The sequence below is a fragment of the Canis lupus genome, chromosome 33, assembly GCF_048164855.1.
Source record: "Canis lupus baileyi chromosome 33, mCanLup2.hap1, whole genome shotgun sequence".
NCBI classification, from domain to species: Eukaryota; Metazoa; Chordata; class Mammalia; order Carnivora; family Canidae; genus Canis; species Canis lupus.
In genome coordinates, this window is record NC_132870.1 from 24,146,257 (window position 1) to 24,160,040 (window position 13,784).

At 35.2% G+C, this 13,784-nt stretch overlaps 1 protein-coding gene across 1 annotated transcript in view; it reads right to left on the reverse strand.

The window, feature by feature from the left end:
* Positions 1–13,784, reverse strand: part of MANBA (mannosidase beta) — a 114,766-nt gene that overhangs the window by 9,442 nt on the left and 91,540 nt on the right. Inside the window, exons 13-14 of the mRNA XM_072810468.1 lie at positions 10,401–10,565; positions 589–733 (exon numbers count right to left, since the gene is read on the reverse strand). Coding sequence (XP_072666569.1) covers positions 589–733; positions 10,401–10,565 — 310 coding nt within the window. The remainder of the gene's footprint in view (positions 1–588; positions 734–10,400; positions 10,566–13,784) is intronic.

Below are 13,784 nucleotides of genomic sequence, written 5' to 3' on the forward strand. Positions count from 1 at the left end.
AATAGAATAATTCGCACTGCAGGCACCATGCCAGTCATCTTCCTACTGCCAATTGAACTGCTGCAACTGATAACCCTTCCTATGTAGATTTCTGACTCCACTACCTTTCCCCCCCAAGAGATAAACAGGGCAAAAATAAAGATGACCTTCTGGACCTAAAGGGAAAGGACATATTTATTAACAGTCAGCGGGGCCAGCCTTCCACTTGGTTGAATTCTTCTAAATAGAGGAAGAGAGGCTTAAATGAATGCTTCTTTTGCCTGGAAAGTCTTCCTAATTAAATTAGAAATGTTCAGCAATAATTATAAGACACATGGCTGAGATCTACATGCATGAATCAACCCTCTTCATTAGCCTGCTTTTATGACTTTGCACAGCCCAGAACTCAAACTAAGCTGCCTCTAAGGCTCCTGGGGAAACCAGGCAGGTGGACGGGGTGGCCGGGCCCCAGTTCACAGGCTGCAGGAGGACCCCTGTGAACCCCGCTCGGATTAATCTGACCCCTCAGGCTCCCAGCGTTCTCAGTGCCTCTCTGCAGGGGAATTGCTTTCTCTCTCACATGCGCACAAAGAACGCTGCAACACTTACCTAGAGAAGCCCAGGAAGGAGCCTGCCAGATGTCATTCAGCTGCCAATAAAGGGCGCCCATGGTGTATCCTTGCCCACGCACTATCTCACTGCGGCTGCGCCGATAGAATTCAGTCTCTACTTTGACACACTGGGCCTGCATCACCTGATTCAGGGGAAAACATTGAAGCACAGGTGTTACGGTTTGACCTTAGTGTCTGGATCTGAGAAAACTGCAGGCTTTTGGTGTTTCTTAAAGCAGGTTGGATAAATTAGGGAACCTGATTAGCGTTACAGCTACCATTATTATACTAGAACTGGAACTAGACCCTCAGCATGACAAGAGTGTTGTCTACAACGGCTGATTTGTTTGGGAGTCTTAGTGTTTCGTTTATCGTAACACTGGGTGATGGAGGAAACAGGACGGTATAAAAGGTACCTTGCTAATGATAGTGTAGGCAATGATGGAAAACACTTTTATTCCAGAGTAAATGACACATATAGTCTAACACTAATTTTTTTTTCATAGTGATGGGTTTTAAAAATGTATTCATAGCTACTAAGGAAAAAAGTTTTATTAGAAAAAATTCTACAGGGAAAGTAACATTATGCGTGTGATACTGTCCAATCCCTAACCCCTTTTTTTTTATTCAAGCAATTGTTCTTATGACTTTAGATAACGTAAAAATTCTTATGAATGTAATTCCTCCATTATAGCAGAACAGATGTTAAATTGGAGCAATGAGACAAGTGAATTTAGTTCCTATTGAGAGGCAGTAAAGAAGTTCATGCAGGACTTTTTTTTTTTTTTTTTTTTGAAGGACTCTTAATTATTGGCAACATCATTGAAAACTCATTCTTTCATTGCTGCTGTTATCATACACTTTTTTGTGTGTGTGAAGATTTCATTTATTTTATTTTAGAGAGTGTGAGCCGGGGGGAGAGGCAGAGGGACAGATTCTCAAGCAGACTCCACACTGAGCACAAAGCCCAACGCAGGGCTCAAGCTCACCACCAAGACCTTCCCAGGTCTGACCCCTGCATCTCACTGGCCTCCAGTCCATTGCTTCTGGCTCTCCATGCTCAGGCCACCTTGGCCTTTCAGCTCTTCTGCATTCTCTGCTCACCACATGGGTCCCCTCTGGCTGCCAGCTTCTGCCCTCTTTTTCTCTTTCCTCTTTTTTGAGGCCAGTCATCACTCCTCAGCTAGGCCTCTTTCCCCTGCTATCCATACTCCTAACATTGCTCACCTCTCCTTCTTAGCACTTATTACTGTTTAAAGTTTACATTTACTTACATGACTCTTTACCTGTCTTCTACATAAGTCAACAAGCTCTTCCAGTGTATATCAGACTAGGAAATTAAGTTATCTATTTCAGGCAAAAATGAAAAACTTCTAAGACAAACCCATAATCTATTAAACAGTCATGGTTGCACTTAGTTAGATCTAATCCAGAGGACAACTACATGTTTTATGGATAGAGGTAGAGGTGACCTGTGTTTTTCTTTTTCTTCACTGAAGTTTTTTTTCAGAAAAAAAAAAATCTCTGCAGCATCAAATTATTTACATTGCTCCAAATTCTTTCCAACCTTTGTGAACACATATTTGCAGCATATACATTTAGTATTTTATTCTCATTTAGTTTTCACATGTGTACATTTCCATGCCCTGGCACTAGTTAGCATCTCTGTGCTTTAAATGGTTATACAGTTATACCACAGTGTGATTCATCATTCTCTAATTATTGGGCTTTTGAATGGTTTCCAGTTTTTTTTTTTCAGTGTAAGAGCTAAGAACATTTTATGTTCTTGTGTTGTTTCTTTTGGTAAGAACATATGACAAATGTTAAACTCCTTGCTGCATATTGCTCTACTAGGTTCCAGTCATGAGGCTGCTATTAAACTAAACTGGTGGTCTCTAAGCTGACCTTTGCCTCACACAGATTTTAATTGGTCCACAAAGGTGGGTGGTTTTTGGTTTTTGGTTTTTTGGAGGTGGGTGTTTTTTTGTTTCTTGTTTGGATGTTGTTTAATGTCTTAAGCCAGGGCCTACATATTCCATTTTGTCACAGTTCCCAATAATCATACTCCTATCCATTTAAATTACCTTCCTAGACCCCACAAACATTTGATTTTTAAGTCTCTATTTCAATTTTCAGAATTATTTGCAAGACATATTTATTTTTGTATACCTAACAACCTCCTCACTGTAATTTATCTTTTCTGCCTTAATAGGTAAATATTAATAATCTTTTAGGATTTTTAAACTTAATTTTTTTTTACATGCATGCAGGATTCCTACCCCTTGCTAGCAATGAAAGAACAGGGCACTAGGCAAGCCCTAACTAGTGGCCTATCATATCTGAACTTGGTGGGAAAGAGAATAATCAAGACTCTTGAGCACTCTGGGCTCTAGCACAGTGCAGTACACTCTACAGACAGTTGGTGCCATGCCAATATCATGGATCTGGGTTTACCCAAACCAGTAGGTGCCAGTTGAGGGTAATGAATGACACTTTTGTTCATAAAAATACAGAAGGCCATTGCCCACTATCCTTCTTAAAGGGATGTTGTACAATCCCACTTCCCTGGAAAATTTCTGGTACTGCCTCTTTCCCTTTAAAAATTTACCTGTATTTATACACCATGCAACCTTCCCTAAAGAGGACAATCTTTACATATAAGAAGAATAAATGCTTAGTCATTTCCTAGGCTACTCAGTCCCACTCTTAGCAGACAAATCTTATTTTAGTTTCAAAAAAGTCTATTTTCAGCAGCTTGCTTGATTACACTTATGAAATCAGTCTCCTTGGAGAAACAGATGGTAGGGTAAAAAGAAATTGGACCAGGACACCAAGACCTAGGTTCCAATTCCAGCTTTGCCACTGGGATGGAGATTGCTAGCTGTTTACAAAAACCCATTATCCCTGTCCTCCAGAATGACAGAGCTGTAGGTGGGCTACACTCCCTAGAATCACACCCTTTACCCTTGGAAGCCCTCCTGACAGAATGTAATTTATATTCTTTATTTACTTAAAATTATCCTGACAATAAGAATCTTCCAACGAAGCCATGTTTCAAATTGATACAGTTCATAATATACAGTTCACCCTTGTAGCTTCCAATTCATTGGTTTTTAGTAAAATCACAGATTGTGCATTTTCATCACTACCTAATTCCAGAATGTTATCACCCCATAAGGAAACACCGTACTATACTGGTTAATAGCAACTTCTCATTCTCCCCTCTCCTCTGCATCTGGAAACCACTCATTTACACTTTCTTCTGACTCTATGGATTTGCCTATTCTGGACATTTTATGACTTTGCACTTACATTTAGGTCTTTGATCCATTTTAAGTGGAGGATCCATATATCGAGTGAGGTAGAGGTCCAAATTAATTTTTTTACATGTGGATATCCATTTGTTCTGGCATCATTTGTCCAAAACACTATTTTTCTTATCCTTTCATTGTTTTGGAACCCTTGTAGAAAATTTGTTGACCATAGACTTAGGTGTTTATTTCTGGACTCTCAATTCTATTCAATCAATCTAATGTCTGGCCTTAGGTCAATACCACACTATCTTAATTGCTGTAGCTTTGTAGTTAAGTTTTGAAAGTAGGATGTCTGGCTCTTCCAAATTTGTTTTTTCCAGATATTTTAACTATTCTGGAATATTTTAACTATTCTTGCATTTCCATATGAATTTTAGGATCATTTTCCCATTTCTCTGAAAATGGTAGTAGGAATTTTGATAGGGATTATGTTGAATCTGTGGATCAACTTGGGGAGCCTTGCCATCTTAATAATCTTAAGTCTTCCAATCCATGTCTTTCCATTTCTTTAATTTCTCTCAATAATGTTTTGTAATTTTCACAGTGCAAGTCCTGCATCTCTTTGGTTAAAAACATTAAAAAATATTTTACTCTTTTTGATACTATTGTATATGTAATTATTTAATTTCATTTTCAAATTGTTCATGCTTAGATGCTTAGAATACAGCTGATATTTGTAAATTGATCTTATATCGTGCAAAGTTGCTGAATTAACTTATTAGTTCTCATAGGTATTTTAGGTGGATTTTTAAAGCTTTTCTATATAAAATTATGTCATCTGCAGACAGAGATAGTGTTACTTCTTCCTTTCCAATTTGGATGACTTTTATTTGATTTCCTTGCCTGTTTTGACTAGAATCTCCAGTACACTCTTGAATAGAAGTGGCAAGAGCAGGCATCCTTGTCTTGTTCCTGATCTTAGGGAGAAATTTTTCACTATAATATATTAGCTGTAGGTTCTTCATAGGTGCTCTTCTCAGGTTGAGGAAATCCCTTCTTGTCCTAACTTGTTAAAAAGTTGTGTGTGTGTGTTTTTTTTTTTTTTGTCACAAAATGGGTGTTTTGTCTAATGATTTTTCTTCATCTATTGAAATAATCATGTAGCTCTTTTCCTTTATTAATATGGCATATTACATTGATTTACTTTCATATGTTGAACCAATCTTACATTCTGGGATAAATCCCACTTGATTATAGTTTATAAACCTTTTTATATGCTGCTGGATTTAGATTGTTAGTATTTTGTTGAAGATTTCTTTCTGTCTATATTCATAAAAGATATTAGTCTCTTGTTTGCTTTTCTTATATGTCTTTGGTTTTAGCAACAGAATAAAAATGGTTTCACAGAATGAGTTATGAAACGTTTTCCCTTCTGTTTTTTGGGAAGAATTTGTGAAAGATGGTGTTAATTCTTCTTTAAACATTTTTTTAAGAACTCGTTAGTGAAGTCATCTTTGTAGAGGACAATTTTTTATTACTAATCAGTCTGTTTAGTGGTCATAGACCTACTTAGATTTTCTATTTCTTCTTGAGTCAGTTTTCATTGTGTCTTTCTATGAATTTGCCATCTCATCCAGATTAAATGACTTCAGTTATACAATTATTTACAGTATTCTCTAATCACCTTTTTTTTTCTTTAAGGTAAACAGTAGTGTTCCCTTTTTCATTCCTCATTTCATAATTGGAATCTTCTCTCTTTTTTTCTTGGCCAGTCAAGCTACAGTTTTTTCAATTTTTCTGATCATTTCAAGGAACTAACTTTTTGGTTTTGTTGATTTCTCTATTGTTCCCATAAGGCCTTTTTTAATGTGCCAAATTTCTGATGTCAGCTTTACTGAAGTACTGAAAATTGATGTTATAGTCCAACCAATCACCTCAGTAGTTATAGAACTTCCCTTATCTCAACTGTGAAAGGATATAATATTGTAGTTTAAAAGGCAGAAACTTGCTCCGTTCATTGCCTGAGAACTTGGGCAAAATACTTAACCTTTCTGAGCTTGTTTAAATATAAAATTAAAACAAAAATATAGATGTTTGGAGATATTGTTAGAATTATGTGAGAAGATATGCAATGCATCTCATGGCCCAGGGCCAGGCATTTACTACACCCAAAGAATATTGATTGTTTGACTGCTAAATTACATGTTGCATATAAATATGTTAGTATATAATGTACTCTATTAATCATTCCCCTCCTTTACTCACTCCATCCATCTTAAAAGCTCAGCATAGCTTGGATCTTCTATCAAATCTCAGTGCTGCTTATCAAAGAAATAACTGTCCCAAGGTAGCAAGTATCATCGATATACAGCCTATAACACAGTATAACTTTTTTTGTTGTTCTTATGATCAAGTTACACGCAACACAGGAAGACAAAATGGATCCCTAAAGAATATGAATCTCTTAAAGACATTCCCAAGCATCTAGCCCTCATTATATGCTTAACAAATATGTGAAGAATAAATGAAGGCACTAGAGGGAGCTATAATCTAAGTGGTTAGTAAGAACTGTCAATAACCCAGCTTCCTCTCTCAGTGGCTGGTAAGACACCATACTGACAGACTGAAGGTGACTAACAGTTTAGATGTGTTAGTATAGACAGTCTTCAAACTAAGCAGTGAGGCCTGTGCAACATAGCTTAAGAGAGTGGGCCTAGGTAAGTAGGCTATTTGGAATATAATATAACAGGATAAGGTAGGAGAATGAAAGGTGAAGCAAGATTATTTTGGAATATTAGAAGAATTAAAGAAGTACAAACTGAGTATGCTTTTGCTATTACAAGATAAGGAAAAGATAGGAAAAGATCTAAATGTGAAGAAACTTACTACAAAACTTTCTCAGCTAAGATTTTTCTGAAAGGTGAAAAAAATTACTTTATAGAACATCTTAAAATGTGGTATACAAGCAGTTACTCTGTTCTTTAGAATAGTATGACAGACAATGAGAAAAAGAAGAGAAGGTAGAAGCAGGAACAGAAAAAATGTTCCAAAGAAAGGTTTTTCTTTCTAATGCACATGTCAAAGATGATTGTTCTAAAATCACAGTAGTATGGGGGAAAAGAATGTTTTATTCTAACATATCCTGTCTATATTTCAGTCAAGAAAATTCAATACTAAAAACAAAACAAAAAAATCATAATTCTGATTTTTTTTTTCCACCTCAGATCCCATCTGGTAAGTATATCAGAAAGTTCTAAGGTAGAACTAACACAAATCCAATTCCAAGCCAATGCCTATAAGACACCAGTGCTAAATTATCAGATGAAAGCCTTCCCTAACAAAAACCAGCAACAAATAATTCCACTTGTACACCCAGCTCCTGTGTACCACTAATGCTAATGAGTTCAGAAAGAACAATTATTTTTGTCAGTTCTCTGAATGTGTTTTTGAAGAAACAGAATAAAGTAACAGTAATAAAATGAACAGCTGGGAGAAGGACAGCCAGCAGGAAAAACAACTGAAAGGTTCCTGTGTGTGCACACACGAATAAGGATCAGCCTATTTCATGTATCAAAACTGAGACACTTTTACAGAATATTGGTTATGAAAAGCTAATAATAATGAACTCAACACTTTAAAAGGGACAGATATCAACTTTATCTTTTAGCTTGTGTTCTCTGAGGTAAGTTCATAAATTACACCACACTGGCAAAACTTCCCTAACTGATAAGCTTATGGTTAAAACATTAAAATTTTTTAAATCAGTTTATCACCTTCTAAAAAAGAGTATTCTTTGGCTTACAGTTTTCTGCTTCAGCTTCCATCCAGAATTTTAATGTTTTTATATAGGAGAAAACTGATGAGAGTAGGCATGAGTTTAGATAAAAATTGGCATATTTTTAGGTGCTAAGATGCAAAAATTAAAATGTGATCATGTTTAACAAAAACTTCTAATCTACTTCAGATCAACTCATATGATTGGGATTAGGCTCCTGCCTTCTCTCTCCGAACTTGAAATAAGTATGGAAAAAAACATCAGATAAATAAGAAGTGACTATAATATACTCTTTTTTTTTTTTTAAGATTTTATCTATTTATTCATGAGAGGCACATAGAGAGAGAGGCCGAGACACAGGCAGAAGGAGAAGCAGGCTCCCTGTGGGGAGCTCAATGCGGGACTTGATCCCAGGATTCCAGGATCATGCCCTAAGCCTAAGGAAGACACTCAACCACTGAGAGCCACCCAGGTGCCCCAACTTTAATATAGTCTCAGGTATGTATGTAGTTCACAGGTTCATAAAATAAAATAGGCAAATAAAAAGAGTAAATGGAAACATTAAGAAGAAAAGATTACCTAAAATTCAGTTTGATGGTTTCTTACGAAGTTAAACATAAATTTATCATATAACTCAACAATTTCAGTAATGTATAATGTCAACTCAAAGGAAATCAAAATATGTGCACAAAGATTTGTATGCTTATATTCATAGCAGTATTATTCATAATAGTCAAAAATTGGTAATAATCCAAATGTCTACCAACAGATGAATGGATATATAAAATATTGTATATCCATTACAACAGAGTACTATTTAGCAAGAAGGACGAATGAAGTACTGGTACATGCTATAACATGGAAGAACTTCAAAAACGTTATGCTAGGTGAAAGAAGCCAGATGCAAAATATCACACATTGTATAAGTCTAGTTATATAAAATGTTGAGAAAAGTAAAATCTACACAGACAAAAAAGCAGATTAACGTTTGCCTGGGGCTGAAGGTGAGAAAGGGGAGTAACTGCAAATAGGAGCAAGGGATCTTTTGGGAATATAAGAAATGTTCTAAAATTGGGTTATGGTCATGGTTGCATGACTCCATAAATATACTGAGTCACTTATTCGTACATTTAAAATGAGTGACTTTTAAGGTATGTCAATTATATCTCAATAGAGCTGTTTTAAAAATAATCCAAGAAGGTGCATAAGGTAACATATAGAGATCTTAAGTGTATGCCTCAATGAATTTTATCATATGTATACACCCATGTAACCAGCACCCAGATCAAGGTATAAAGCTTTCTTTTTAGCACTCCAGAGACTTTCTTTATGCACTTTTCTAGCCATAATTCAGTATCCTCTCCACAAGAATGGTTGCCGCTAATTTGCTCTCCATCATTTTGATTCATTTTGTCTATACTAAAACTTCAATGTTTCTTTTGCTCAACATGTTTGTGAGGTTCATCCAAGTGATGCTGATATCAGCAGTTCATTCTTTTGTATTGCTATGGAATATTCTATCACATAAATACACCATAGTTTAAAAATCCTTCTGTTAAAGAACATCTAGGCTCTTTCCAATTCGGAGCTATTATGAATAAAGCTGTTGTGAACATTATTTTAGATGTTTGTTGGCAGACATATGTACTCATTTTTCTTGGGTACATAGCTAGGAGTAGAAATGCTGATTCAAAGAGGAAGCGAATGTTTAGCTTGGATAGAAACTGTCATAAAATTTTCCAAAGTGGTTAAATAAATTCCTATTCCTACTAACAATGTCTAAAAGTTCCAGCTGTCACACATCCTCACCAACAGTTGGCATTGTCAATCTATTTAATTTTAGCCATTGTGCTAAAATGACACTGTGTACCTTGTGTGTGGGAGTATCCTATCCTGATTTTCATTTGCATTCCCTTCATGGAGAATGAAAAATTGAACACATTTTCACATATTTACTGACCTCTGGATATCTTCTCTGGTCAAGTGACTGTTCAAGGGGTTTGTCCATTTTTTAGTAGGTTATATCCTTTTATTACTTTACAGAAATTATTTATTCTGAATACAAATCTTTTATCAGATATATATGTTACAGATACCATTGCCCAACCTGTGGCTTGTCTTTTCTCTCTCTTAATGGTATCTTAGTTTATAAAAGTCCATAATCTTAATGAAGTCCAATTTATCTTTTTTTTTTTCATAGTTAGTTTTTTTATGTCCTGTTTAAGATATCTTTGCCAAGGCGACAAAAATATGTTACTTTCCACAGTTAATTCTTTGATCACTGATCAAATTAATTTTTGTGTATGGAGTCAAAGTTCATTTATTTTCCTATAATGAGACCCACTTGATACAGTACTGTCTATTGATAAAACTATCCTTTTCCACAGGATTGCAGTGACATCATGGCCGTCAATCAAGTGATTATATTATACGTGAGTCTGTTTCTGGACTCTATTGTTCCATTGTTCCATTTTATCTTTGGGGAAAGCTATTGTTTTAATCACTAACACTTTATAGTGATCTTGAGTTAGGGAACGTTTTAATGCACAATTCGTTGTAGAACTTTCTGAGCTGTTTGTTCTTTGTAAGAGAGACAAATACCAAAAATTAACTGTTACAAGTATTACATGTCATTATTTATCTATTTTGAAGTAGATAAATTCCTCAATCACTGAAATAAAAACCTGAATATTTTTTCACCACATAAGGCTTTTACAAAATCTACATGATTCCTTATGTTAATTGCAGGAACCTGTTGAACTCCAGAATGAAAATGCCTACCTGAGTAAGGTAAATGGTATCTTTGAATGTCTGTAATGGATCTGTGCTTTCCGGGAGTTTGAAATGAAATCCAATCTGAAGTAGCATTTCATCATTACCACCTGCGTGATGTTGTCGATGAAGTGAAAATTTGCTGTTGTAAGACCAGTCCTCCTTAGATGAAACCTTTCAAGTGAAGAAAAGAGGTACAAATTGGGAAGTTAGGAGTGAAACTATTTTTCCACACACTTCTAACAAACTCAAAAAGTGCTCTGCATACTGGAAAAGAGCTCAAGGTTTATTCTGCAACTCTAATTTCACAGATGGTAAATGTTTTTGCCATCATACTTGTTATTGGTGAAAGAGTAGCCCTGTGCAAAACTGAATCACAAAACTAGGATTTGGCAACTATACCTTCCCTTACTCAAGCCTAGAAAGTTACATTTTGGCATTCATATCAAAAGTCTTGTCCTATCAAAGCACTATTCCTATTTTTAGAATATTCATCATGTTTATTTTTAAATGTCATTTTATCTATTCAAATGAATAAACTGTCAAAAATGAATAATGGACTGAAATCAGTATTCTGTTAAAACTGTCAATTCTTTGACAAGAATAAAATATGACTATTAAGACAGTAAACGCTTTAGCACTTGTTCATTTGTTTCTCAATTACTACTAAATATATTTGACATATACAAATGTTTAATTTTGAAATAGTTGAAGACACAAACCAATGATACTCTTTTCCCCTAATAATAAATCTTTTTTTTTAAAAGCCAGGCACAATTTATACACTCAGTCATCTCTTTACAAAGTGATCATCGGATCAAACTAAGAAATAAAAACAAATACCATGCATATGTTAGCAGTATACCTTTTACAGAAAAATAAACAATGATTCTGGCTTCTAGGCCTATGATTTAATGTCCTGTTAGCATCTGAAAAAGATATAAGACAACTGCTGCCTACACCTGAAAACATCAGTTTAATTCAGATTACACAAAGACTTTGAAAAACAGTCTACCCCATTCTCAAAAATCCCTGGAAATTAAAAATATTAATCTTTGTTCATAAAACATGACTTCTAATTCCCTATAAACATGAAATGAGGGATCCCTGGGTGGCTCAGCAGTTTAGCGCCTGCCTTTGGCCCAGGGCGTGATCCTGGAAACACAGGATCAAGTACCACGTCAGGCGCCCTGCATGGAGCCTCCTTCTCCCTCTGCCTGTCTCTGCCTCTCTCTCTCTCTGGGTCTCTCATTAATAAATAAATAAAATCTTAAAAAAAAAAAAAACATGAAATGCCCAGACCCATCACTTCGAAAGGAAAAAGTTATTCTTTAGGAATTTTTTTATACTAAAATATAAGTAGTGTACATTACCCATGTTCAATGTGGAAGTTTTTCCAAATTATATATGTTTTCCAAAACTGTTACCACCAGAGAACACTAATTACTACAGTTACTTATTTAAAAGAGGTATTAGTATTTACAGTCATCTTGTACACATTTGAGATGTACACACCTTTACTTCTTTCAATACTTCCCTTCTTTCAATGCTTCTTCCTTTTTAAAGCCTGAAACACATCTTCAGGCTTCTCAGCCCTGATTGGTAATGATATGAATGTATCCCATAACTGGTAACCTGATCTTCTGTTATGTGGAAAGCTTTTTAATTTCTGATAGCCATGGTTTGAGAGTCTTATAATTTTCAGCTGTAATGATGTTATCAGAAGGAATTAGAAAGTGCCAGATAAGGCTCTAATTGTTTTAAGAATATTACTTACTTAATCCTCATGACAACTCTACAAGTTGGTATTATCATCACTCTATTTTAGATATGAGGCACAGAAAGGTTCAGTAATTTGTGCAAGAACTTAAGTTAGTTGGCACAGTCTAGCTCCAGCCTCTAGTTCTTTAAACGTAGATGCCTTTGAAGAAAATAAAACCTTCATACAGGGACACCTGGGTGGCTCAGCGGTTAAAGCATCTGCCTGCAGCTCAAGGAGTGATCCTGGAGTCCCAGGATCGAGTCCCACATCAGGCTCCCTGCATGGAGCCTGCTTCTCCCTCTGCCTGTGTCTCTGCCTCTCTGTGTCTCTCATGAATAAATAAATAAAATCTTAAAAAAAAAAACCTTCATACAAATCCTCCTAGAATGGACTTTATTGACAATAATAGCTTACATTTTAAGGGTTGTCGCTACGTGTCAAGAACTGTACTAAGTGCTTCATGTGTAAATTAACTTAATCTTTACACGTGATCGCATGCACACATGCATATCTGCATATAGACACACACACATTTTTTCTCCCTTCTCTCTTCCTCTCTTTTCTCTCTCTCTCTCCCTTCCCACCCCAAAGGTATTTTACTACTACTAAACCCAATTTATAGATAAGGACACTAAAATAAAAAAAAAAATTAATTGTTCCAATGCAATATAGCTAGTATATGACAGTTCTAGTATTCAAATCTAGATCTGTTTATTCCAGAGCCCAAGCTTTTAATTATTGTGCAATACTGATAATGGACTATTGAAAATATTATTATTTTTACAAAGAAATAATATATACCAAACTAGTAAGGGACATTTTAATATTTTTGTTAGATACATGAAAAAAACCTCTAACTAAAAATTCAAGTTTTATGTAAAGTTATTCTTTTGGATTCTTCTATTTTCCCAATTACCTAATTCAAATCTTCAACTAAGCAATGTAGCTCAAAAAAGAGGTAATCGTTAAATCAAGAGTTCATAATAAACAGAATTTATAAAAAAATAAAAAATAAAAAATAAACAGAATTTACAGAACTTAGTTTCACCTTTCCTATTTTAAAACATAGTGTTTAGTATCTTTGAACATAATCAGGCATTTCCCCAAAACTGCATTATTGTCAGAAGGTAAACAGAAAGGCTAATAGATTTAAGAAAAAGGTTTAGCAATTTATAGCACTCACTGAAATGTATAGCACCTCCTGAAATGTATGAAAAAAATAGTTCAGCTCTGGTGTGAGATAACATTTGAATACAGATATGCTACTTGCTACCTGGGGATAATGACAGAACTCTCACTCTAGTACCTTGATTTCCTCCTGGGCCTCAGTTAAGGGGATGGGGGAGGTGGTGGTAGAGATTATTATTATGTGGAACAATGGGTCTCTGGTAAAGAGTGTCTGCTCAGTAAATGATTTTGCTTCTTTCAGTCCTTCTTTCCCATTCTAATGCTTATTCCTACCTGGGTCAGGATGCTCAACTCCATCTCCTTCATTTTGAAACAATAGTATTCCTAAAAAATCCACCCAATATGGGAGTAATAAAAAAAACAAGGGGTAGAGCTAAGGTTATGACATTATTTTTTAAAGTTAGAAATACAACATAACTTCATTGTGTGGAAGCAAATATAGT